Source organism: Rhinatrema bivittatum, chromosome 7 (genome assembly GCF_901001135.1).
Source record: "Rhinatrema bivittatum chromosome 7, aRhiBiv1.1, whole genome shotgun sequence".
NCBI classification, from domain to species: Eukaryota; Metazoa; Chordata; class Amphibia; order Gymnophiona; family Rhinatrematidae; genus Rhinatrema; species Rhinatrema bivittatum.
Window position 1 is genome coordinate 191,437,223 of NC_042621.1, and position 24,484 is coordinate 191,461,706.

Sequence of the window (24,484 nt, forward strand, 5' to 3'; positions counted from 1 at the left end):
GCTATGTAGCCAACCTCACACAATTAAACCAACCAGAGATTGCACATGACCAAGCTCAATCGAAAGCGGAAGAATTAGCTCTATTCTTCAGCAACAAAATCAACACTCTTCTATCTCAGCTCCCCACTAACCCCACTGTGCCACTAACCACTCCTCAACCCTCAATCAACTACACCCAGCTAGAAGAACTTGACACAACTTCATCCATGGAGATCCAAGGAATTCTAAGGAAAATGAAACCTTCCTCCCACCCTTCAGACCACATCCCAGCCAAACTACTACTATCAATTCCGGATTCGATCTCCAAAACCCTGGCAGATATCATAAATTGTTCCCTCTCACAAGGACTCTACCCTGACAACCTTAAACTAGCATCACTCAAACCACTTCTCAAAAAACCAAATCTTGACCCAAACGATCCTAACAATTTTAGACCGATAGCCAACCTCCCCTTCATAGCCAAGATAATGGAAAAATTGGTAAACTCTCGACTCTCAAACTTCCTTGAAGACAATAACCTACTATTCCCATCTCAATACGGATTCCGTAAAACCTTAAGCACGGAAGCCCTCCTCATCTCTATGACCGACCACATCATCTTAGGCTTAGACAAAGGACAATCCTTCCTTCTGATCCTACTCGACCTTTCATCTGCATTTGACACGGTCAATCACGCTCTTCTCATCAACCAACTAACAGCCATAGGTATCTCTGGCACTGCCCTATCTTGGTTTAGAACCTTCCTCAGCAACAGAGGATATAAGGTTAAGATTCATAATAAAGAATCCTCTCTTCACCCTGCGTCAGTAGGAGTCCCTCAGGGCTCGTCCCTGTCTCCAACCTTGTTTAACATTTATCTGTTACCCTTATGTGAACTTCTCTCTGACCTCAATCTCAAACACTTCCTCTACGCTGACGATATTCAGGTACTGATCCCCATCAAGGAGTCACTCGCAAAAACACTATCTCACTGGGAAACCTGCCTCCAAAATATCAAACAGCGTCTCACAAGTCTCAACCTGATACTAAATTCTTCAAAAACGGAACTTCTAATCATCACACCAGAAAACAGCTCCCTCACACACACTCATCCAACCTTACCAAACACCACACAAGTGAGAGACCTAGGAGTTCTAATTGATAATCACCTAAACCTGAAAGCGAACATCAACAAAACCACTAGAGACTGCTTTTATAAGCTCCAAGTGCTGAAAAGAATACGACCTCTCTTCCACACACATGACTTTAGAACAATTCTACAATCAGTCATTTTCGCAAAGCTGGACTATTGTAACTCCATCATGCTTGGTCTACCTTCATCACACACCAAACCATTACAAATGGTCCAAAATGCCTCCGCCCGTATACTCACTAACACCAGGAGAAGAGAACACATAACCCCTATCCTGATGGGCCTCCACTGGCTACCCATCCACTTCAGAATAATCTACAAGGCCATTCTCACCATTTTCAAAAACATCCATCAATTAGCCCCAATCGACCTCCATATCCCCCTCCGATTACACCACTCAACAAGACCGAAAAGAGATGCTTACAAAGGTTCACTTCAAGTTCCTCCAGCCAAAACGACCAGACACATCACGCTCAGAGATCGGGCCTTCTCCACAGCCGGTCCAACTTTATGGAACTCCATTCCCCCGGATCTCAGAATGGAACTCAGCATCTCAACATTCAAGAAAAGACTCAAGACGTGGCTGTTCACGCAGGCCTTTCCTAACTCAAACATTACTTAACTCCCTTAAATCATCAATCATTAATAGCCACATCTTATAATGTTTTTGTATATATATATATATATATCTGATCTTCATTTTCCTTCTTACCCCAAGTTATTGATTCCCTGTTACATGTAACTGCTTTTCTGCACCATTGTTCAAATTGTAAAGTTTATTTGAGTTTCACCCCTGTTTCCTGTGAACCAGCATGATGGGACTACCGTCTTGAATGTTGGTATATAAAAAAACTTAAATAAAATAAATAAATAAAATAAATAGTTTATTCCATAGTGAGGGGCCTGCTATTGAGATGGTGCGTTCTCTTATTGTAGTAAGGTAAGCCAGTTTTGTAGAAGGAATTGTTAGCAGACCAGTGTTCCTGGATCGGAGGTCTCTTTGTGAGTCGGGTGGGTGGAGGGTGTCCTTTAGCCAGTCAATCTTTTCATTGTTGATGGTCTTATGCATAAGGGTTAGGGCTTTGTATTGCATTCTGTGGGTTATGGGGAGCCAGTGGAGGTCCTTAAGAATGGGTGTGATGTGGGCGGAGCGTTTGCTGTTTGTGAGAGATCTGGCTGCTGCATTTTGCAGTAGTTGCAGAGGTTTGAGGGTGGACGCTGGGAGCCCGAGGAGAAGGGAGTTGCAATAGTCTAGCTTGGAGAATAAGAGGGCCTGGAGCACTGTCCGGTAGTCATGATTGAAGAGGACTGGTTTGAGTTTTTTGAGGACCTGTAGATTGAAATAGCCCTCTTTTATTATTGCATTGATGTGTTTTTTTTAGGTTTAGTTCAGAGTCTAATGTGACGCCTAGGTCTTTTACTGCGGATACGAATTGAGTGTTTAGTTGTGTGATCGAGGGGTCTTGAATGTTCTTTGTGGAGGATTTGTTTGCTATGTATAATATTTCGGTTTTCTTGTGGTTGAGTGTGAGAGATATCGGAGTTAAGAATTTTTGTATTTGAGATGTATAGGAACTCTCATTGTAGTAGAGTGTTCTGTATGTTCTCTTTCATGGGGAGTAGGATTTGAATGTCATAGTTCCAACTGGGCTTGGTCTGGATCCAGCTGCTTTTTCTTGGGTGGAATTTTTTCAAGGCTTACAAGCTTTTCTTCAGGTGTAGTCCTCCACTTCACCCATTTCTGTCCGGTTGGACCCTCAGCCAGTGGCTCCTCCCTCTTCCAGTCCTATGCTCTAGTGCCAGAGCTCGCCTCTGCTCCCTGTGGATGTTCCTGACAGGAATCTGGATGGCATGGCACGGATGATGAGGTAGATCCTGATTTCCTGGAAGATGAGGAGGTTTCTCCAGGATTAGAACCATATCGAACCATGTTGCGGTTCTTTCATAGAGATGAACTGCCGGCCCTGATTTCCCAGACTTTGAGAAGCCTCTTATTTTTTTTCCCCTGTGCTGGATGCCATTCAGGAATTGATTGACTGGAATGGGACGCCCCAGAGACAAATTTCAAAGGGGGCCAGACATTTGAAGGCCTATACCCCCTGGATCCAGTTGAAAGAGTGTTTGCATTTTCCCAAAGTGGATGTACTGGTATGTGTCATCTCTAAGCAAACGACTATCCCTGTAGAGGGAGGAACAGCTTTGAAGGATGTACGTGATAGGATTGAGGCTATTTTTAAGCAAGCCTTTGAGGCAGTGACTTTACAGATTGCTTCCTGTTGCACCCTAGTGGCTAGATCTTGTCTGCTTCTCTCTTAGGAGGTTGAGTCTGGATTGAATTCCAGTGCGGTTATGGAACCCGCAGCCGCCTTTTTAGCAGATGTAGGCTGTGATTTGACCGTACCTTGGCCAGAGGAGTGGCTTCGGTGATCGCGGCCAAACAACTAGTTGTGGAATTGGTCACCTGACATAGCCTCTAAAACTACTCTTACCAAGATGCCCTTTAAAGGCTCGCTCTTGTTTGGGAACGAGTTGGAGAAATTGTCCAGTAAGTGGAACAAATCTCTGGTTCCTCGGTTGCCAGAAGATAGGCAGTTTCAGCACCCCTTTGGTATGAGGGGGTCATTTCTAGGATTCCAAGCAGTTTTGTCCCTACAGGGGGTCGACTTTTCAGCAGACTCCGCCTTTCAGTAAGTCTCAGTCCTTTCATCCCCAACAGCCCAAGAGAGGAGTGGGCTCAGGTGGAGGACCTTCCTGGGCTTCCCAATGAAAGGTTGCCAACCCACCTTCGGGATCAAGAGAGAGGGGGACGTCTCTCTCTTATCAGAGATGGGTCGAGATTACATTGGACCAGCGGGTCCTGGAGGTGATATGAGAATGATATATGCTGGAGTTTCGTGGTAATCCTCGAGGCATGTTCATGGTGTATCCTTGCCACTCCCCGTAGAAGAAGCAAGCAGTGGAGTTCACACTTCAAAGGCTCCTCAGGCTGAGGGCTGTGGTTCCGGTACCCACATCTCACGAAAGTATGGGGCGATATTCCATTTATTTTGTTGTGCGGAAGGAGGGTTCCTTTCATCCCATCCTGGATCTCAAGAGGGTCAACCATCATTTGAAGATGACTCATTTTCACATGGAAACCTTAAATTCTGTAATAATGGCAGCACAGCCGGGGGAATTTCTGATCTCCCCAGATCTGTCAGAGGCTTATCTCCATATTCCCATCTGATTGGAATACCAATGCTTTCTATGGTTTGCTGTGTTGGGGCACCATTATCGGTTTCGGGGCTGCCCTTTGGTCTAGCCACCACTCCCAGAATATTTTCATAGGTTATGGTGGTCATAGCGGTGGCCTTGTGCAGAGAAGGGATACTGGTGCACCCTTATTTGAGCGACTGGCTGATTCGAGCCAAGTCTCAGGAAGAAAGCCACCTGGTGACACACAAGGTGATCTCCTTATTACAGGAGCTTGGTTGGGTGGTGAACCTGACCAAGAGCAATCTTCAGCCATCCCAGTCATTAGAGTATCTGGAGGTCTGGTTCGACACGAGGCAGGGCAGAGTTTTCCTGCCGGAAGTTCTGATTCAGAAATTGATGTCTCAAGTATGTCAGTTGGTGAACATCCATACGCCTGACAGTGTGGTCCTACCTGCAGGTGCTCGGCTTGATGGAAACCAGTGGTGCCATGGGCAAGGGCGCATATGCGTTCTCTTCAGCACTCTCTGCTGTCTCATTAGAACCCGCAGTCTCAGGAATATGTGGTTCGGCTCCACTTGCCGATGGAAATCTGCTCCCGCCTTCGGTGGTGGTTGCAAGAGGGTCATCTGCGAAAGGGAGTTTCCTTGTCCAACTTGATTGATACTCGTGACAGATGCGAGTCTCCAAGGTTGGGGGGCTCACTGTCAGGAGCTCAAGGCCCAAGGGTACTGGAATACTGAAGAGTCCTGCTGGAATATCAATTGCCTGGAAGCCCAGGCGGTACAGCTGGCATGTTTTGCAGTTCAGCTGCAGGATCATGTGGTTCGCGTGATGTCAGACAACACGACGACGGTGATCTACATCAATCACCAGGGAGGAACCAAGAGCCAGAAAGTGTCGCAGGAAATATACCAGTTTTGGAATGGGCAGAAGGTCATCTGCAGATCTTGGCTTCTCACATTCCAGGAAAAGTCACCATAAGAGCAGACTTTCTAAGCATGGAAAGTCTGGACCCAGGAGGGTGGATGATGTCGGCTGAAGCTTTTCAGCTGATTGTGGATCGCTGGGGCCTTCCGTTCCTAAATCTGCTGGCGTCTTCTTGCAGTGCAAAAGTTCCTTGATTCTACAGTCGCAAGAGAGATCCATGGGCCGTGGGAATAGATGCTCTTATACAGGTCTGGCTGGAAGACAAATTGCTTTATGCCTTTCTTCCATGGCCCTTGCTGGGCAGGGCAATTCGCAAGATCGAAGACCACAGGGGGCTGGTACTCCTGGTGGCACTGGACTGGCCCAAATGTCAATGGTATGTAGATTTGCGAAGACTCCTGGTGGAGAAACCCCCTGCTTTCGTCTTCCGCTGCACATGGATCTGTTACAGCAGGGTCCGGTTCTTCAGCGGATCCAAATCTGTTCTGTGTTACGGTTTGGCCCTTGAGAGGGCTCACCTGTTGAAGCGCAGTTATTCCTCTGAGGTGATTGCCACCTTGCTCTGCGCTCGCAAGTTCTCCGCTTCCTTAGCTTATGTGTGGGTTTGGAGAGTTTCTGAAATCTAGTTTGAGGAGCGAAGTGTTTTTCCTTGTTCAGTTAAGATCCCACTCATGCTAGATTTTTTTGCAGGATGGGTTGAATAGAGGATTGGCCCTTAATTCCTTGAAGATACAGGTTGAGGCTATTGCCTATTTCAGAGGCCAGGTGAATGGCAGTTCTTTGTCATCTCACTGTGATGTCCACTTTTTGAAAGGAGTGAAGCATCTTATGCCTCCCTTGAGGTTACAGGTTCCTTGGTGGAGTGGTGCTGGGTTTTTTGGCAGGCCCTATGTTCCGACCGCTGTGTAACCTTTTCTTGTGGTTGTTGACCGTGAAGACTGTGTTCCTGGTAGCTATATGTTCAGTGGACTTAATTTCTGAGCTGCAGACATTATCATTCGAGTGACTCCAGGGACGTTACAGCTGCGTACTGTTCCATTTTTCTTGCCCAAAATAGTCTCAGACTTTCATATGAATCAGTCTATCTCCTTGCTGTCCCCGGGTAAGGTCAGGGATGCGGAAGAGTATCACCTCTTGCGCTCCTTGGATGTCTAGAGGCTTGTCGTGTGGTATCTGGAAGTTTCTGAACCTTTTCGAAAGGTGGACTGCCTGTTTGTTCTCCATGGCGGGAGTAAGCAAGGCGCTCCAGCTTAATAAGCTACCATAGCTCACTGGATCACGGTCATGTATGTGGATACTGAAAAGCTGTTGCCTACTCAGGTTAGGGCTCAGGCAGTGTCATGGGCAGAGGTTAGTTTGTTGTCTCCCGTTAATATCTGCCGGGCTGCGACGTGGTCCTCTACACACTTTTTCTAGGTTTTATCATCTGGATGTGCAGGCCTGGGAGGATGCAGTCTTTGCATGAGCAGGGTTAACTGGACCATTGACAGCCTCCCACCCTGTTGCTAGTCTATCCACAGTTGCTTTTAAAGAGAATAGTGGCAGGCTGGGGTCACTGCAGGGCTATATATACTGCAACATCAGCTTGCTCGTCTCCCATCAGCTGGCAGGGGAGCATAAACCCCCACTGGTCCTGAGTCCATCTGTCTACACTAAGGAAAACAAAATTATCAGGTAAATAATTTCTCCATTTGACTTCCAAGTACACAGTTGATGCCTGCTGTTCATTTTCCATTCCTGCAGCTTATGACAGCTACTGATGCACACATTGTTGATGAATTTTTATTTTTAAGCATGTTCAAATGCACTACAACTGTGTTTAAAATGTTACATAACTATAATACTACTATATTTATCTTCTTTACCAAATCCAAGCAGATTAAGAAAACTAACTAACTAATAGGACAAATTTGGGACTTGCTACAAGGCTTGCAGGCCCTTCCCCTCCAACACATTATTCCCCATGGACCTGCAAGTTTATTTTGAAAGGGAAACACTGTTTGGGGTTTCCCTTTGGAAATGTCTGCCAAACAGAATTCCCAAAAGTATACACACGGCTTTTGAAATGAAAGGCCTTATATACTTTGCCTCCCCCCAAATTCCTTCTACCCTGTCTTTTACTTTACCTGCCATAAGTTTTGAATATTATCTTCAAAATGTATATGCATGCCCCATCTGGCATAATATTTCAAAGGAACTGACATCCATCAAGGAATGATAAAAATTGTCAATTTCCTAGCGTGTAGCAGATGGACTCAGGACCAATGGGTAAAGTGTACTCCTGATGGCAGTTGGAGATGGATCAGATTTCGATCTGACGTCAGCCCTAGTACATATACCCCTGCAGGATGTGCAGCTCTTCAGTATTTTCCGTCTCCATAGAAGTTAGGAACTCTATGCATGCTAGCACAGCGTTAAGAGTAATTTTACCAAAGAAAACCAAATTAAGAAGAAATCTTACCTCTACAGACGAGCCCCGTTCTCCTGCGGTGATACCCATTGGGTCCCTCCCCCAGTTGAGATTTCCCGAGGTGATTGCCGCGATCCCTTGGAGGTAAGCCCTCGGTCCGGCGGCGCACCCTTGGCAGGGACCTAGCCCCCGACATTGGGTGAGGCTGAGAGGCAGCGGGTGCAACCTCGAGCGCGGCGGTGAAGGTATTTTCCCTCTCCCCTCGCAGCCGGAGACCGCCCGGAACGAAACCGGGAAGCACTGAGACAAGGTAAGGTAGAAATCTATTTAAAAGTCTCCGGTCTCCGAAGCTTGAGGAGACGCACAGGTCGCCAGCCGGGACCAGTGCCACCGGGGTGATCTGCCCTAGCAGGGCTAGACCCCGGTTAGATCCCGGTTAGATCCGAGGGTCCTCCCATGTGGACACCCTCCGAGGTAGTTGCCATATTGTCCGTGTGGTCGCAGTCACCATTTTGCTCTGTTCGCCGCCCCGTCCGCCGTTTCGATCCATGCGCACAGAGGCGAGCCATGCGCACAAATACCTTGTGCACACAACGTCGCATGCACAAGCGATGCGCATAGCCACGTGCTTACTGCTGTGCCGGGCGCATAATTTCGACCTGTGTGCAAACAGCACGCACATCTCTCTGCACGCGCGCACCAAACCTACGTTCACAACTTCGCACACCGGAGCGCACAACTGTATTTTACATGCACAAGCCATGGCACCACTGGAAACTAAACAAAGCTCAGGGCCTTTGTCCAGCATGCCACATTAGAGCTGTACAGCATGAGGAGGCCACGGCCCTGTGTATACAGTGCGAAGAGGCCCTAGGGAACTCAACTCATGGCCCTCCCCAGCCGGTACCAGACCCCAGTCTCTCGAGCAGTACGCCGGACCTAGCATTACACAGCGGGACCCCCCTCCCTCAAACGGGGCTCCCCAGGGACATGGCGCCCCTTAGTCTAGACCCAGCATCTATATCCTGGGTGGAGTTTTTCAAAGGTCTGCATACCTTCGTCCACATGCAACCGGGGCCTCCTATAATATGGCCACAGGCTCCACCAGAGGACCTCAAAATCCTGGGACCCTCTATGCCCAGGGAAGTGATTCCACTGCCCAGAAGCCCCACCTTCGGGGACATGGACAACTCAGATGAGGAATCAGAACCCCTGGAGGAAGAGGAACTCCCTCCGGGGACAAAGCCCCACCAAACCATGAGACACTTCTTCACCAAGGGTGAGCTTCCAGACCTGGTCACACACAGCTTAAAAGAGCTTGCCATCCCGGGCACAAGTGCCTCAGGGGAACCTAAGAGGGGATCCGTCAGACCTCCCGCCATTTCCCACTATTATAAGCCGTCCAGCAACTAATTGACCTTGAATGGGATGCCCCAGAAACTATGTTCAAAGGGGGCCGGGCTCTGGCAGCCATGTACCCTCTGGACCCAGCCGCCAGAGATCTCCTGGCATGTCCGAAAGGGGATGCCATGGTCTGCGCGGTCTTGAAGCGCACTACTATCCCGGTGGAGGGAGGAGCAGCACTCGAGGATGCTCAAGATAGACGTCTGGAATCTATCCTCAAACAGTCCTTTGACGTCTCTGCTATGTATTTACAGATCACGGCCTGCTGTGCCGTGGTGACATGCGCTTGCATAGCACAGACCAGGAACAGCACTCCTGGGGAGGCCCTGGAACCAGCTGTATCATTCCTCGCAGATGCCGCTTCTGATCTAGTATGCACAGCAGCTAGAGGAGTGTCATCCGCCGTGGCAGCCAGAACACAAATCTGGCTCCGAAACTGGTCAGCCGACGCATCCTCCAAAACGAGACTCACAAGGATGCCTTTCAAGGGAACACTCCTGTTCGGAAGTGAACTAGAGAAACTAGCCAACAAGTAGGGTGAGTCCCCACTGCCACAGCTACCGGAGGACAGGAATAAGAGAAACCAGCGATCCTTCCCCCGGACCTCCAGGGGCAGAGGATCACAGCGCTTCAACCCATATAGAAGCTCATATCAAGCGGCACGCCCCGCAGGCCGGAGCCAGTCCTTTCGGAACAAACACAATAAAAGGGGAGCCAGCTCGGGCCCAGGCCCCAGCTGCACCTCACAATGAAAATCAGCCGACCCATCCAAAGGAAGAAGCCATAGGGGGCAGACTTGCCCTATTCTACCAAAGATGGGTCGAGATAACTTCGGACAAGTAGGTCCTATCCATCATTCGAGAGGGATATTACCTGGATTTCCACCACCTCCCTCTGGACAAGTTTGTGGAATCTGCCTGCCACGACCCTTCCAAGAGGATGGCAGTGGAAGGCTACACTGACCAGATTACTAGTCTTAGAGGCTATAACACCGGTGCCTCCACAACAAATAAATACTTGCCATTATTCCATCTATTTTATCGTACCCAAGAAAGAAGGAACGTTCAGACCCATCCTGGACCTCAAGGCGGTCAACCGTCACCTGAAGATTCCTCGCTTCTACATGGAAACCCTACGCTCGGTAATAAGGGCAATACAACCGGGAGAGTTTCTTACATCCCTGGATCTGTCGGAAGCCTACCTACACATTCCGATCCATCAAGAGCATCAGCGTTTTCTAAGCTTCTCGATCCTGGACCCGTCACTACCAGTTCCAGGCACAACTTTTCGGGTTAGAGATGGCACCCTGGACGTTCACCAAGATCATAGTGGTGGTGGCAGCAACACTGAGGAAAGAAGGAATCCGTGTTCACCCTTATCTAGACGATTGGCTGATCAGAGCAAAATCCCCAGAGGAAAGCCACCAGGCAACCAACAGAGTCAAAATTCTACTGGCAAGCCTCGAGTGGGTGGTCAACACAAACAAGAGCTGCCTGCAGTCCTCCCAATCTCGAGAATACTTGGGAGTCCAGTTCGACACCAAACAAGACAAGGTCATCCTGACACTGACAAGGAGATCAAAACTGATGACCCAGTTACGAACCCTGTTGAGTGAACTTCGCCCTACAGCATGGGATTACCTACGGCTGCCGTTACTCATGGAATTCTCGGGGGACATCCCCGGGAGCGAGTGATTCACAGGTAAGCCATACTTTCCTTCATCTAGGACACCCATCCTACCAGGTGTCGATGTTTCTCGGTTGAGGGCACTGGCGGTCTCCAGCTATAGCCAATTCAACCAGTTCAAATTAAGTTATAAAGTTAATCAAGTTATTCAAATTATTCAGTCATACATATATCCACAATGCTTTTCAAGGAGAATACTGAAGAGCTGCACTTCTGCAGGGGTATATGTACTAGGGCTAACGTCAAATCGTCCAAATGGCAGATGAAATTTAATGTGGATAAGTGCAAGGTGATGCATATAGGGAAAAATAACACATGCTATAATTACACAATGTTGGGTTCCATATTAGGTGCTACAACCCAAGAAAGAGATCTAGGTGTCATAGTGGATAACACATTGAAATCGTCGGTGCAGTGTGCTGCGGCAGTCAAAAAAGCAAACAGAATGTTGGGAATTATTAGAAAAGGAATGGTGAATAAAACGGAAAATGTCATAATGCCTCTGTATCGCTCCATGGTGAGACCGCACCTTGAATACTGTGTACAATTTTGGTCGCCGCATCTCAAAAAAGATATAATTGCGATGGAGAAGGTACAGAGAAGGGCTACCAAAATGATAAGGGGAATGGAACAACTCCCCTATGAGGAAAGACTAAAGAGGTTAGGACTTTTCAGCTTGGAGAAGAGACGACTGAGGGGAGATATGATAGATGTGTTTAAAATCATGAGAGGTCTAGAAAGGGTAGATGTGAATCGGTTATTTACTCTTTCGGATAGTAGAAAGACTAGGGGGCACTCCATGAAGTTAGCATGGGGCACATTTAAAACTAATCGGAGAAAGTTCTTTTTTACTCAACGCACAATTAAACTCTGGAATTTGTTGCCAGAGAATGTGGTTAGTGCAGTTAGTATACCTGTGTTTAAAAAAGGATTGGATGAGTTCTTGGAGGAGAGGTCCATTACCTGCTATTAAGTTCACTTAGAGAATAGCCACTGCCATTAGCAATGGTTACATGGAATAGACTTAGTTTTTGGGTACTTGCCAGGTTTTTATGGCCTGGATTGGCCACTGTTGGAAACAGGATGCTGGGCTTGATGGACCATTGGTCTGACCCAGTATGGCATTTTCTTATGTTCTTATGAAATCTGATCAGTCTCCAACAGCTATCAGGCATACACTATATCAATTGGTCCTGAGTCCATCTGTCTACACTATGAAAAATGAAATTATCAGGTAAGTAATTTCTCCAATATACCTCCAAAATGAAAAGGAGACTGGTTTTCATTTTCTGTACAGAAAGAAGTCAGTCAGTGAGTTTGCAGTTAGAAACAGGAGTTTTATCTGTTACAGACCACAGTAAAAGGGACCACTTAGTATTGATTTTTTACAAATTTTATAATAAAGTAAATTTTCATTTGCTGTTAAATTGCAGATAAGTATTATCCTGTCCTTTTAAAGTCATTAAGGTCTCAGAAGATTGTTCACATATCTTGTGGAGAAGATCATACAGCTGCTCTTACTAAGGTACTTACGTTAAGGAGGTACATTTTTTATATTAACTTGTCACATCACATTTAGTGATAAATGATGTTACATCTTCTCTTGATAATTTGCTAGTTTTATTGATGTCAGGGATTATATTGCAATAGTAATGCCAACATTTTAAGAAATTGACATTTATATATGCAGCAGGATTATTTAGGATGTGTCTGGCATTTTAGCTGTCGATTTGATATTGGCTACCTGAATGCACTTAAGGTAGTACCTTTTATGTAGGCTAACCCTTTCTTACAGACATGAAAAGGCAATTGCACCCCAAACCTTTGACATTTTTAGCCATGTAGCATTCTTGTTGGCCATCAAGATGCTGAATCTTGTAATTTCTTTCAATTTTTTCACCATCTGGACAAGGTAGGCCAGGAAAATTGAGAAGCAAAATGTAGACTCTTGCCTTCTACTGTTTCGAGTATTAATCCTAAATCTCGATGTTTTGTATGGGTTAGGAAGGAGGTGTATTTACATTTGGAGCTGGAGGATATGGTCAGTTGGGACACAATTCTACCAACCATGAAATAAACCCAAGGAAAGTCTTTGAACTCATGGGAAATATCGTCACACAGATAGCCTGTGGCAGGTAAAGACTAATATGGCAATTGTTTAATGGCCAAGGGCAACAATGAAAATTGATTTGGCACAGAATGTCTTCAGTAAATAGCAAAATGACAATAAGTCTTAAGAGAGATTTCTGCTGCTTTGGTAAGATTCATTCTGCAGTATAAGACGTATTGCAAACATGCCAGAAACTGGAAGTCATCCTTGGTTAAAAATGGTAGGAACACCCATCTCACTGATCCCTGAGGCAGGGCACAAAGTAACCCAAAAGGCTGAAGAAATCAATTGTATATGAGAGGGAGTATTTTTGTTATGTTGTTGATTTAAGGATTAAAACTGGCCCATTAACTCATGCTTTAGTACTTCTTGTGGATGGATTCCTTGTTCATCAGGTACCGGGAGGGAGTAGTAGAATAGTGCAAAGGGTATTTCTCGGAGGTGATCTCCCTCCAGCTGGCGAGGATTCCCTGGAGCCACTCAGCTGTATTATTGGCAGCATTTAGGGAGACTTGGTTTAAAAGTAAAGACAAACCCACTCCCATCTTACCCCCCTAAAAATAAATAGCCCAATGGCTCTTACCAGGTCATATATCATTTTTGTGTTAGGGGTTTAACACTAGTTCATTCTGGGGGGGGGGGGAGAGCCTTTGTAGAGAACAATGTCACTCCACTATTTATACCACTGTAAGAAGGGGCACTTTTAACTTGGAGTGGGGTTTGGGGGGGGGGGGGGACTTTACATACACGGTAGGAGGTACGAACAGCAAAGTTGACAGCACTGAAGAATTTCTGCTGTTTGAATCGAGGAAAGGTACAAGATGGCTTGATTTGTACAATGCACTCACTACCTAGCTTGTTTGAAGCTAAGTAGAGAGTGCATTGTACAAATGAACTTCTCTTGTACCTTTCCTCGATTCAAACAGCAGAAAGCATTATGTACCTTTCATAGATTCAAACAGCAGGAGCAGGAAAATTAGCCTAACCACGCCCTTTCTTTTTGTCACGGGCACTATTTCCGCTATATTTATAGCATTTTGATAAATCTAGGCCTTAGTGAGCCATTTTAATAATAAACATAATATTAAAATACTACATACTATTATTGCATTCTTTTCATCTTAATTGTTTTAATTAAAGCTGTGCTTTGAAAAAAAAAAAACAACTGGCAAGAAAGCCAGACTGAGGGCTCAAAGGATTCACATATATGCCTTTGCAAAAAAAAATAATAAAGGCAGTTTAAATCAGTCTCAAAACTGTTAAAAACATGGATTCTATTCATATCAGAAAAACATGATAAAACCTAATGAAAGAACGCAGTCGGACTTGTGTGCATAAAATCCTGTTTTAGGGGTTGTGCATATAAAAACATATTTTTTACCTATGCTAGGAGGAGGCATTCCAGGGGAGGAATTGGAGCATATGTCCATAAACAAGTGCAAACAGAGTTACACACGCTCAGCAGCATGAGTAACTTTCTGAGCGTATACATATGTGCATATTGGGACAACAAAAGATTTTTTTAATTGGATTTGTGCACATAAACTTTGGGTTAAAGTCTGCGGGTACAAAGTGTCCACAGACTTTAGCCCTCCATGGTCTATTATAAAATTCCCCTCTCTGTTTACGTTGCCACCAATTCATTTTCTTATTTTATGTTCTGCAACCTTGTGATTTACAAATGTGATAGCACTTTTAAACATAAGATAGTGATCGTATTTCTGTAATTGCTAGGGTTTGGTTTCAGCTGCTATGGAATTTGAGTACAGCACTCTGTTTTAGAAAACCCATTTATTGAAAACTTTATAGAGACAGAGCAAGAGATGAAAGGTTGCTGACACTGATGGTGTGTGTGTGTGTGATCGATCTCTCTCCATATAAAATATGTATAAGGGTTTCTCACAGGACAAGCAGGATAGTAGTCCTCACATATGGGTGACATCATCAGGAATGGAGCCCAATCACGGAAAACTTCTGTCAAAGTTTCCAGAACTTTGACTGGCCCCTACTGGGCATGCCCAGCATGGCACTAACCCTGCAGCCAGCAGGGGTCCCCCTTTAGTCTTCTTTTTTCCGCACAGCAGTAACCTCGCAGTTTAGGAGCTCTGAAGAGATTCCTGACAGAAATTTTCCTCACGGGTTAATTAAAATTAGATTGCCCCACAGGGGTCCCTCCTCTGACTTTTCTCAGGCCGCTGTACTCTGGTAAGTTTTTCACCGTTTTTCTTCGATTACCGTTGAGTTTGGCCCTCGCGGCCTACTGGCCGTCGACCGTACCGCGGCTCGATTTTTCTATGGCCATGGCGTCGGGGTTTCGTTGGTGCCCGGACTGTACTCGCACCATGTCTATCACAGACCCTCATGGAGTCTGTGTAATGTGTTTAGGCCTTGAGCATGATGTCCTGACTTGCACCAAATTGTGCCCTCATGACACCAAAGGGTCGCAAAGCCAGAATGGAGAAGATGGGACTCCTTTTCCGTGCTCACACCCCGACGCCGTCCATCGCGTCGACTTCATCGGAACCGGCACCGTCTAAGTCGCACCAGCATCGACAACCGTCCGGTGACCGCCCGCCATCGACGTCTTCACGGCCATAGACTCCCATTTCTCCCCCTCAAGATCGAGGGGATCGTAGGGAGAAACATCACCATAGACATCGTAAGTCTCGGACCGTCGAGGGAGCGAAATTATCGACCTCGCCACCGTCCAAGCCACCATCGAAGAAGCCCCGTCCAGGAACGGCACAGACCACACCTGTGACCGGGACATCAAGGCAACCCTCACCCGATCGGGGTTTAGGAGTCGCGATTCCGCCTGTAAAGGTGGTCCCTCCGACTGTGCCTCAGCCTCCCTCTTCCGTCACGGAGCCAGGGCTGATTGCCCCAGGTCTCCGGGAAGAACTGGACCGGCTAGTCCAGGAGGCCATCGACAAGGCGATGCAATGACTCCAGGTTCCTCCAGCGCAGACACCGGCACTGAGAGTGGAACTGGTCACAGACCCGATTCCAGCAACGCTGGCACCGCTGCTATCCCGGATGGAGGCGCTCATGACTGCCCTTCCACCGGTGATTCCCGGGATCCAATGGCTCCGGTGCGCTCCCCGATGACAGCTTCATCGGGAGGAGGGAACACCATTCCGCATTCCTCCTTCAGGGGTATTGCCTCAGCCATCGATGCCATGTCGTCCCTCACCACAGATTCATTCATCGGGGGCGATACGCACATTGGCGCCATCGATGCCTTCAATGCCAGCACCGATACCCCCCAGGGCGTCCACGGTGTACGGTGATTCCTTCGATTTTCTGGGAGCCTCAGCCAGGCCCTTCAGGTATTCAACCCCCTTCTTGTCCTACAGGTCAGCCTGCTGATCCTTATGACACCTGGGGTGATGATACTTCCACAGACACCGATGACTTACCTTCACCTCCTTCTCCTACTGAAAGTAGAAAGCGTTCTCCTCCAGAGGACCTTTCTTTCATTAATTTTGTGAAGGAAATGTCGGAATTGGTCCCTTTTCAGCTTCAGATGGAGCAAGATGATAGGCACCAGATGATGGAGCTTCTCCAGTTCCTGGATTACCCCTAAAGTGATCACTTCTATTCCCATTCATCAAGTCCTTCTTGACCTCCTCAAAAAGAACTGGGAAAATCCTGGATCCATTGCCCCAGTACACAGAAAGGCTGACACTACCTATCTAGTACAGTCAGCCCCTGGCTTTCAAAAATCTCAGCTCGACCACCACTCAGTTGTGGTAGAATCAGCTCAAAAGAAAGCAAAAAGGACGAAGCCTCACTCCTCTACCCCTCCTGTTAAGGAACACAAGTTCCTAGACAATATTGGTCGACAAGTGTTCCAAGGGGCCATGCTCATCTCCAGAATTGCTTCTTACCAGCTGTACATGACCCTAAACAACAGGGTCATTTTCAAGCAAATACAGGACTTCTCTGAAACCCTGCCTGACCAATTCCAAGATCATCTTCAAATCCTTGTCAACAAGGAGTTTGAGGCAGGAAAGCATGAGATAAGAACAGCTTACGATATCTTCGACACCTCCACTAGAGTGTCTGCAACTGCCATTTCTGCAAGACGCTGGGCCTGGCTCAAGTCTTCTGACCTTCGCCCAGAAGTACAAGACAGGCTCTCTGACCTGCCCTGTATAGGGGATAATCTGTTCGGTGAACAGATTCAGCAAATAGTGGCTGAATTAAAGGACCATCATGAAACCCTCAAACAGCTCTCATCGATATCTTCTGACTTCCCTTCTAGACAGCCCTTCAAGAAGGACTCTTCATTCTTCCACCCAAGGAAGTACTATCCTCCACCAGCAAGGTTACGAGGCCTTATCAAAAATCTCAGCCTCGCCAGCCCCGGAAGCAAAAGCCACAAGCAGCTCCCCAGCCGGGGCCTGCTTCAGGTTTTTGACTTTCCCTTGGAGAGCAGCAGCCTGATTCCTCTGCCAAGCATACCAGTGGGAGGTCGATTGTGCCACTTTCACGGCATGTGGCAATCAATCACAACCGACCAATGGGTGCCATCAATCATTGCTCAGGGTTACCATCTAAACTTTCTTGCTTTTCCACCGGACTCACCACTTCTACAAGCGTGGAGAGTAACTGACCACTCTCTCCTTCTGGAGCAGGAGGTTTCCCTTCTTCTCCAGTTAAGAGCAGTAAAACCCGTTCCTCTTTCGCAACAAGGCCTAGGGTTCTATTCCCGGTACTTTTTGATCCCCAAAAAATCCAGGGGGCTTCGTCCAATCCTGGACCTACGTGCCCTCAACAAGTACCTCCAACGGGAAAAGTTCAAGATGGTAACCTTGGGCTTGCTTCTACCTCTTCTACAAAGAGGAGACTGGCTCTGCTCTCTGGACCTCCAGGATGCATACACCAACATTGCATATCTCCAACTCATCGCAAGTACCTCAGGTTTTTAGTAGGCCCAAAGCACTATCAATACCGATTGCTTCCATTCGGCCTAGCATCGGCACCACGAGTCTTTACCAAATGTCTCGTAGTTGTCGCAGCCTTTCTCAGGGGTAGACGTGAACACCTTTCCTATCTAGACGACTGGTTAATCAGGGCCCCAACCCAGCAAGCCACTCGATCGTCCCTGGATTTGACCCTACACACTCTCTAATTTCTCTAGGATTTCTCGTCAATTACGAGAAATTCTGTTTAGTCCCATCTCAAACCTTGTCGTTCATTGGGGCAGACTTGGACACCTTACAGGCAAAAGCCTTTCTACCTCAACGAGTGCAAACCCTCGTGTCCCTCGCTCACCAGTTGCAGTCTCAGTATACAGCAACAGCTCGGCAATTCCTTGTCCTTCTCGGACACATGGCATCTTCAGTCCATCTCACACCAATGGCCCGCCTGGCCATGAGAGTCATGCATTGGACTCTGAGGTCCCAATGGATTCAAGCGACTCAGCCTCTGTCAACCATTGTGCACATCACCGACGCACTCCGTCTGTCTCTCGCCTGGTGGAAAGATCAGAACAGTCTCCTCCAGGGACTGCCTTTTCACCTACCAGATCCTCAATTCATTCTCACCACCGACGCTTCCAACCTCGGGTGGGGAGCTCATGTGAACGATCTACAGACACAAGGATCTTGGTCTCCAGAGGAAGCCAAACACCAGATAAATTTCCTGGAGCTTCGAGCAATGCGATATGCTCTCAGAGCTTTTCAGAATTGCCTATCAAATCACGTCATCCTGATTCAGACGGACAACCAGGTGGCCATGTGGTACATCAACAAGCAAGGAGGCCCAGGCTCCTTCCTTCTGTGTCAGGAAGCTGCGCAGATTTGGGCGGAAGCGCTCTCCCACTCGATGTACCTCAGGGCCACCTATTTGCCGGGAGTGCACAATGTCTTGGCAGACAAACTGAGTCGTGTCTTCCAACCGCACGAGTGGTCTCTCAACCCCTCGGTAGCGACCTCTCTCTTCCAGCAATGGGGTTATCCCCAAATAGACCTCTTTGCGTCCCCTCAGAACCACAAAGTGGACAATTACTGCTCCCTCATTCGGAGCGAGCGCTCTCAGCCCAGAGATGCATTCTCCCTCTTGTGGGCAGCCGGTCTGTTTTATGCATTCCCTCCACTTCCTCTTCCCTCAAAGACTCTCGTGAAGCTCCGTCAGGACAAGGGAACCATGATCCTGATAGCACCTCACTGGCCACGCCAAGTGTGGTTTCCCATACTCCAGGATCTCTCCATCCACAGGCACATTCCCTTGGGAACAGACCCGCTTCTGATCACTCAGAACGACGGATGTCTACGCCATCCCAATCTTCAGGCCTTGTCCCTGACGGCATGGATGTTGAAAGGTTAATCCTTCAACCACTTAACCTTTCAGATTCGGTTTCTCGTGTCCTGATTGCTTCATGGAAGCCTTCCACAAGAAAGTCTTATTCCTATAAATAGAAAAGGTATACATCATGGTGTTCTTCGCAATCTCTTGATCCCTTTTACTGTCCAATCCCAAGGTTTTTGGACTATCTCTGGCATTTATCGGAATCAGGACTAAAGACCTCTTCCATCAGAATGCATGTCAGTGCGGTAGCCGCCTTCCATAGAGGTGTCGGGGATGTCTCTATATCGGTTCAACCCCTCATAACACGTTTTCTGAAAGGCTTGCTCCATATCAAGCCACCTTTACGTCCTCCGGCCCCTTCTTGGGACCTTAATCTGGTTCTCGGGCAGCTCATGAAACCACCATTCGAACCTCTTCACTCCTGTGACCTAAAATATCTCACATGGAAAGTGATTTTCCTTTTGGCTATCACTTCAGCTCGCAGTTTTAGTGAGTTACAGGCCCTAGTTAGCTATCCGCCTTACACTAAACTCCTGCAGGACCGGGCGGTACTCCGCACTCACCCTAAGTTTTTGCCTAAGGTAGTTTCGGAGTTTCACATTAATCAATCCATCATACTACCTATCTTCTTTCCCAGGCCCCACTCCAACCCAGGGGAACAGGCTCTGCATACCCTTGACTGTAAACGGGCTCTAGCGTTCTATCTAGACCGTACAGTTGCCCACAGGAAGAGCACTCAGTTATTCGTCTCTTTCCATCCCAATAAATTAGGGCTACCTGTGGGTAAGCAGACTCTCTCCTCCTGGTTGGCAGACTGCATATCTTTTTGCTATCAGCAAGCAGGCATTCCTTTCCAAGACCGTGTTAAAGCACACTCTGTGAGGGCCATGGCGACTTCAGTAACACACCTATGATCGGTGCCGCTTCCTGACATTTGCAGGGCTGCCACCTGGAGTTCTCTCCACACTTTCACAGCCCACTATTGCCAATCTTTGGCCAATCTGTCCTGCATAACCTATTTCCAATGTGACGTACCAACACCCTTCCGCCTGCCCAGTGGGGTTCAGGATGCCCTCTACCAAATTCCACCCCAGTTGTTGTGCCTGTTGCACGCTGTTGGGTACATTTGGTGCATTTTCAGACATCCTCAGCTCGGTACTCACCCATATGTGAGGACTACCATCCTGCTTGTCCTTTGAGAAAGCAAGTGTTGCTTACCTGTAACAGGTGTTCTCACAGGACAGCAGGATGTTAGTCCTCACGAAACCCGCCCGCCGCCCCGCGGCGTTGGGTTCATAACGTTTTGTTTTATTTTTTCGGCACTGCCTGTAGCTATCAAATAAAACTGAAGGGGGACCCCTGCTAGCTGCAGAGTTAGTGCCATGCTGGGCATGCCCAGTAGGGGCCAGTCAAAGTTCTGGAAACTTTGACAGACGTTTTCCGTGATTGGGCTCCATCCTGATGATGTCACCCATATATGAGGACTAACATCCTGCTGTCCTGTGAGAACACCTGTTACAGGTAAGCAACACTTGCTATCCTGGCTGGACTAGAAAGAAGTAAAAAAAGTCTTGCCAACCAATCAGCTATTCAACTGGTAGCCAAGCCAACCAGCAACAAAAGCCCTAGTTTTGTTTATCGTCAAGATGCTGAAGGGAGCTTCACTTTTTCCTTGCTTAGCCTCTCCCTTCAAATAGGCATGCACACTTATGTGCCCATTCTACACTTGTGTGTAGAATGAGCAGTTCTGCTAGTCATGTATAATTAAATATGGGCAGACATTTATTGTACTTGGGAAGGCAGAAATCTTATGGACAGTGTTCCATAATACCAAGTGTCAGCCTTTTCCTTGCGGTTGTACTTTTGAAAGTTGAAAGCATCTTTTATGGTAACTTATGACTGAGACATACATATGCTGTAATCTGTCAATAAAAATGAAACACAAGGTATTAAACACAGGCCTCTTAATTTGTTTATGCATGAAAATTTGAGGACAGTGTGAACTTTCATGTTTTTTGATGAAATGAATATACAGGGTGATTTTAAGATGGTCTGTCTGCTTTGGTGGAAAGTTTGCAGGAAAGTCTTATCTGCAGTCTTTGCACCAGTTTTCAAAGTGAAAGTACCTGCACATGTTCACTTTGAAAATAACCTAGAAAAACTACCTGCAAACATTAGCCCCCACTAGCATGCATAGATAGTTTTCTGGAAAAAAACTGTAAAATGTGAGATTGCCCATAGTTCTAAACCCCTCCTCAGCCACATCCCCTAGGAATGCGTTTTGTCATTGTGTGTAAAAGTATGTGCATGGAGGCCCCTATGCACGTATTTTTACCTGTAAATTGGATAGACAATTTTTTAAAAGCCTATTTCCTCAGGTAAAGCAACATTTATTCTCTAAATGACTTTTTAAATTACCCTCCCTGTATCTACTCTTTTTATGATACATATTTGAGTGAATAAATTAAAATATGGCCTTTTATTTTGGATTATAGATTACGTATTTGTTGTTTGTAACTATGTATTTTTGATGTTATTACTAGACAGCACACTTTAGCTTTTGTTCCTACGTCTGGGAGAATTTATTCCTTTGGCCTTGGAGGTAATGGACAGCTGGGAACTGGGACAACTTGCAACAGGAAAAGTCCTTTCACTGTAAAAGGCAACTGGATTTCTCACAGTAGGCAGAGCCCATCTACATCAAGTAAGGAGATGGCATTACCAATGTGCATGCTATTACATAGTTTATTAGTGTATGAGTTCAAAATGTTGTTGCTTATTCTACTTTGTGCATTTTCACATGACATTCATCAAATATGTAGGTTTTGCTCTTGTAAAGTCTATAAAATTTCCTGTATGTATAGGTGTTAGAAAGGGGGGGGGCATAGGAACCATGGCCTCCCCCACCAAAAAAAAAACCAATTTTAGCTGCCAGCGGCAACTACTCCCCCCCCCCCCCCTTCTAAATGTCTATCAGGCTCCCTATTTACTGAATATCTGGAAGCTGAAACGTGCAAGAGTGACCTCTTCTGGCAAGAGTGCTGCAGGAGAGTACATGAGAGTGAGACCTTTGTCTAGAGTCTGAAGGAGAGTGCAGTGTTCACTGGTCCAGCCCCCTCCCTGTCTCAGAACAGGCTCTGCTGATTATGTCTCTCCCCTCTCCACTCTCTTCCTCCTACCCTGGAGAATCTGATGATGTCACAGACAAGTTCTTTCTGCTGAAAGGAGAACAAATCATAGCCTGCAAAAAAAAACCACAGGAGCTGCAACTTTTATCATCATCTTATGACAGACTGACAGCAACAGAAGACAAGGCGAGGGCTGTGTTTTATCATCAGTAATCTTTTTTTGTTTGTTTGCTGCTGTCTTCCTGGGAGTCAGGGGAGGTTCTCTGCTATGCTAGCCAAGCTTCTGTGTGAGCTGACTGGGCTGATCTTAGAGAAGGGCAATGCAGTGGACCATTGACAGAGCAAATGGAGACAGTGAGTGCCTGAAGAGGGAGGAGAAAGTATAAAGGTGGCTGCTACAGGCTAGGGTAAGGGCTGGCAATAAGGGCAGGAACTTTTACGTGATGATGCTGCAGAGCCCTTAGTTAGCCAGTCCAGAGGAGTGGATACTCGCTAAGTGAGCACACAAGAAGAAGTAGAATCATGTATGAGTGTGTCAGTGTCTGAGTATGTGTGTTAGTGTCTAAGAGTGTGTGTGTGCTGTATCTAAGAGAGCAGGAGATTGTGTCAGTGTCTGAGCATGTCTCAGAAAGTGTGTGTGACTGAGAGAATGCAATAATGTATGTCAGTTTCTGAATGAGCAAAGGAGTGTGTTTGAGTGTGAGCCACTTTGCTTTCCCCACCAATCTTAGGTTCACCAGCTGTGCTGATGCCACTGTGCATCAACATGGTTTTAGCTACATGTTAACCAATTTGGAGACTTTTCACAGTGGATCTAGTGACTTTTTTCAAGTAGGAGTTGACAAAACTGCATAGGTGTCAGGATGGGCCACCTAGGCCCTGATCCACCCAGCTTCATCTCAGGGGGCAGGCCATCCCTGCTCACAGGCAGAAAGAAGATCCCAGCTGCTGTAACAGCAGTGCCACCAAATGGTAACCTACCCTTGGGGGTTCTCATCCCCCGTGGGCAGAAAGAGGACCCCCTTGGCTGAGTGGGATGGTGGCGTGCACTCAGAGTAGAAGACCTGCTGAGTGGATGGGGGTGAGAGGGAAGAGAAGGGAAGGAGTGAGAGAGAGAATGAGTGTGTGTGTGGAGATGAGTTTGGAGGGGGTCAATGGGATGAGTCAGTGGAATTAGATGGAAGGGAGGGGGTGACTGAGAGGAGGGAAGAGAGAGGTGTGTGTGAATGAGGAAAGGGAAGGGGGTGACTGGGATAGGAGAAGGAGGGGGGATGTGAATGAGGAGAGGGAAGGGGGAGATGTACGTAAGAGATGGGGAAGGGGTTGTGAGTGAGATGGAAGAGGGGAGTGGGGTTAAGTGGGAAAGAGTGCAGGGCCAGTGGAAGCACTAAGCAGCCGCTTAGTGCACCACAATTTTGGGGGTGGCACAGGAGAGTAGCAAAACTGCAATGATTGTGATTCCTTGTTTTTTCCCTCTGCATGGGCACAGAAGAAGAAGTTGTGTCACATGGGCCTACACGGGTGGGAAAAAGAAAGTACAGTCACAACGACCAGAAGGAGCAGGATCAGCATCTGTCCATGTCCTGGGAAGAAGGAAGAGGAGTCCAGTCAGCTCCTTGGGCTGAAGGTGGAAGCTGCTGCCATTTGTGCATTCTGGAGGGGGAGAAGAGTGTGTGTTTGTGTAAATATGAGAGAGCGTGGACAAAGTTTGTGTGCAGAACAATCTCAGGGTGACTGGAAATCAAAAGCTCCCACTATGGAGAGTGGGGAATTTTTTTATCCTGATTAAATCACCCAATAATAAAACTATTTTTTTTTTACTACTTTTTAAACATTTTTATGACTCTGTTTTTACACTGAAAGCAGTCTGGCTTGTTGTGGTTTCCGGTTCAGTTTATCTTTACATTTCTCTTTATACCTTATGGTCTTGTTAATCTGTTTTTGGTGAGGATCTATCTGTGCTCTGCATGACTGACCGAGGTGAGGTATACTGCTACTGTGTAGTTCTGTGTAGCGATCTATAGCAGCTTGACTTTTTCTGTTTTCCTAATAGATAGATATTAGTGTATTAAGGCCTAGAGTAATATTTGCAGTGTTGCATTTTTATGGGCCGGGTTCTTAGTGTTTGGATGCTGGCAGTTAGTGTTAGAGAGGTTTAGTATATTTATAGCTCAGTT

The 24,484-nt window shown here is 46.8% G+C and overlaps 1 protein-coding gene across 8 annotated transcripts in view; it reads left to right on the forward strand.

Annotated features, from left to right (window-relative positions):
• HERC4 (HECT and RLD domain containing E3 ubiquitin protein ligase 4) overlaps positions 1-24,484 on the forward strand; it is a 280,806-nt gene that overhangs the window by 86,569 nt on the left and 169,753 nt on the right. For 7 of the 8 annotated variants that reach the window (XM_029609698.1, XM_029609697.1, XM_029609695.1 and 4 more), the window contains 4 exons: positions 12,188-12,279; positions 12,759-12,889; positions 21,723-21,883; positions 23,797-23,934. In XM_029609698.1, coding sequence (XP_029465558.1) covers positions 12,188-12,279; positions 12,759-12,889; positions 21,723-21,883; positions 23,797-23,934 — 522 coding nt within the window. The remainder of the gene's footprint in view (positions 1-12,187; positions 12,280-12,758; positions 12,890-21,722; positions 21,884-23,796; positions 23,935-24,484) is intronic. The other variant, XM_029609702.1, reaches the window with a different exon arrangement.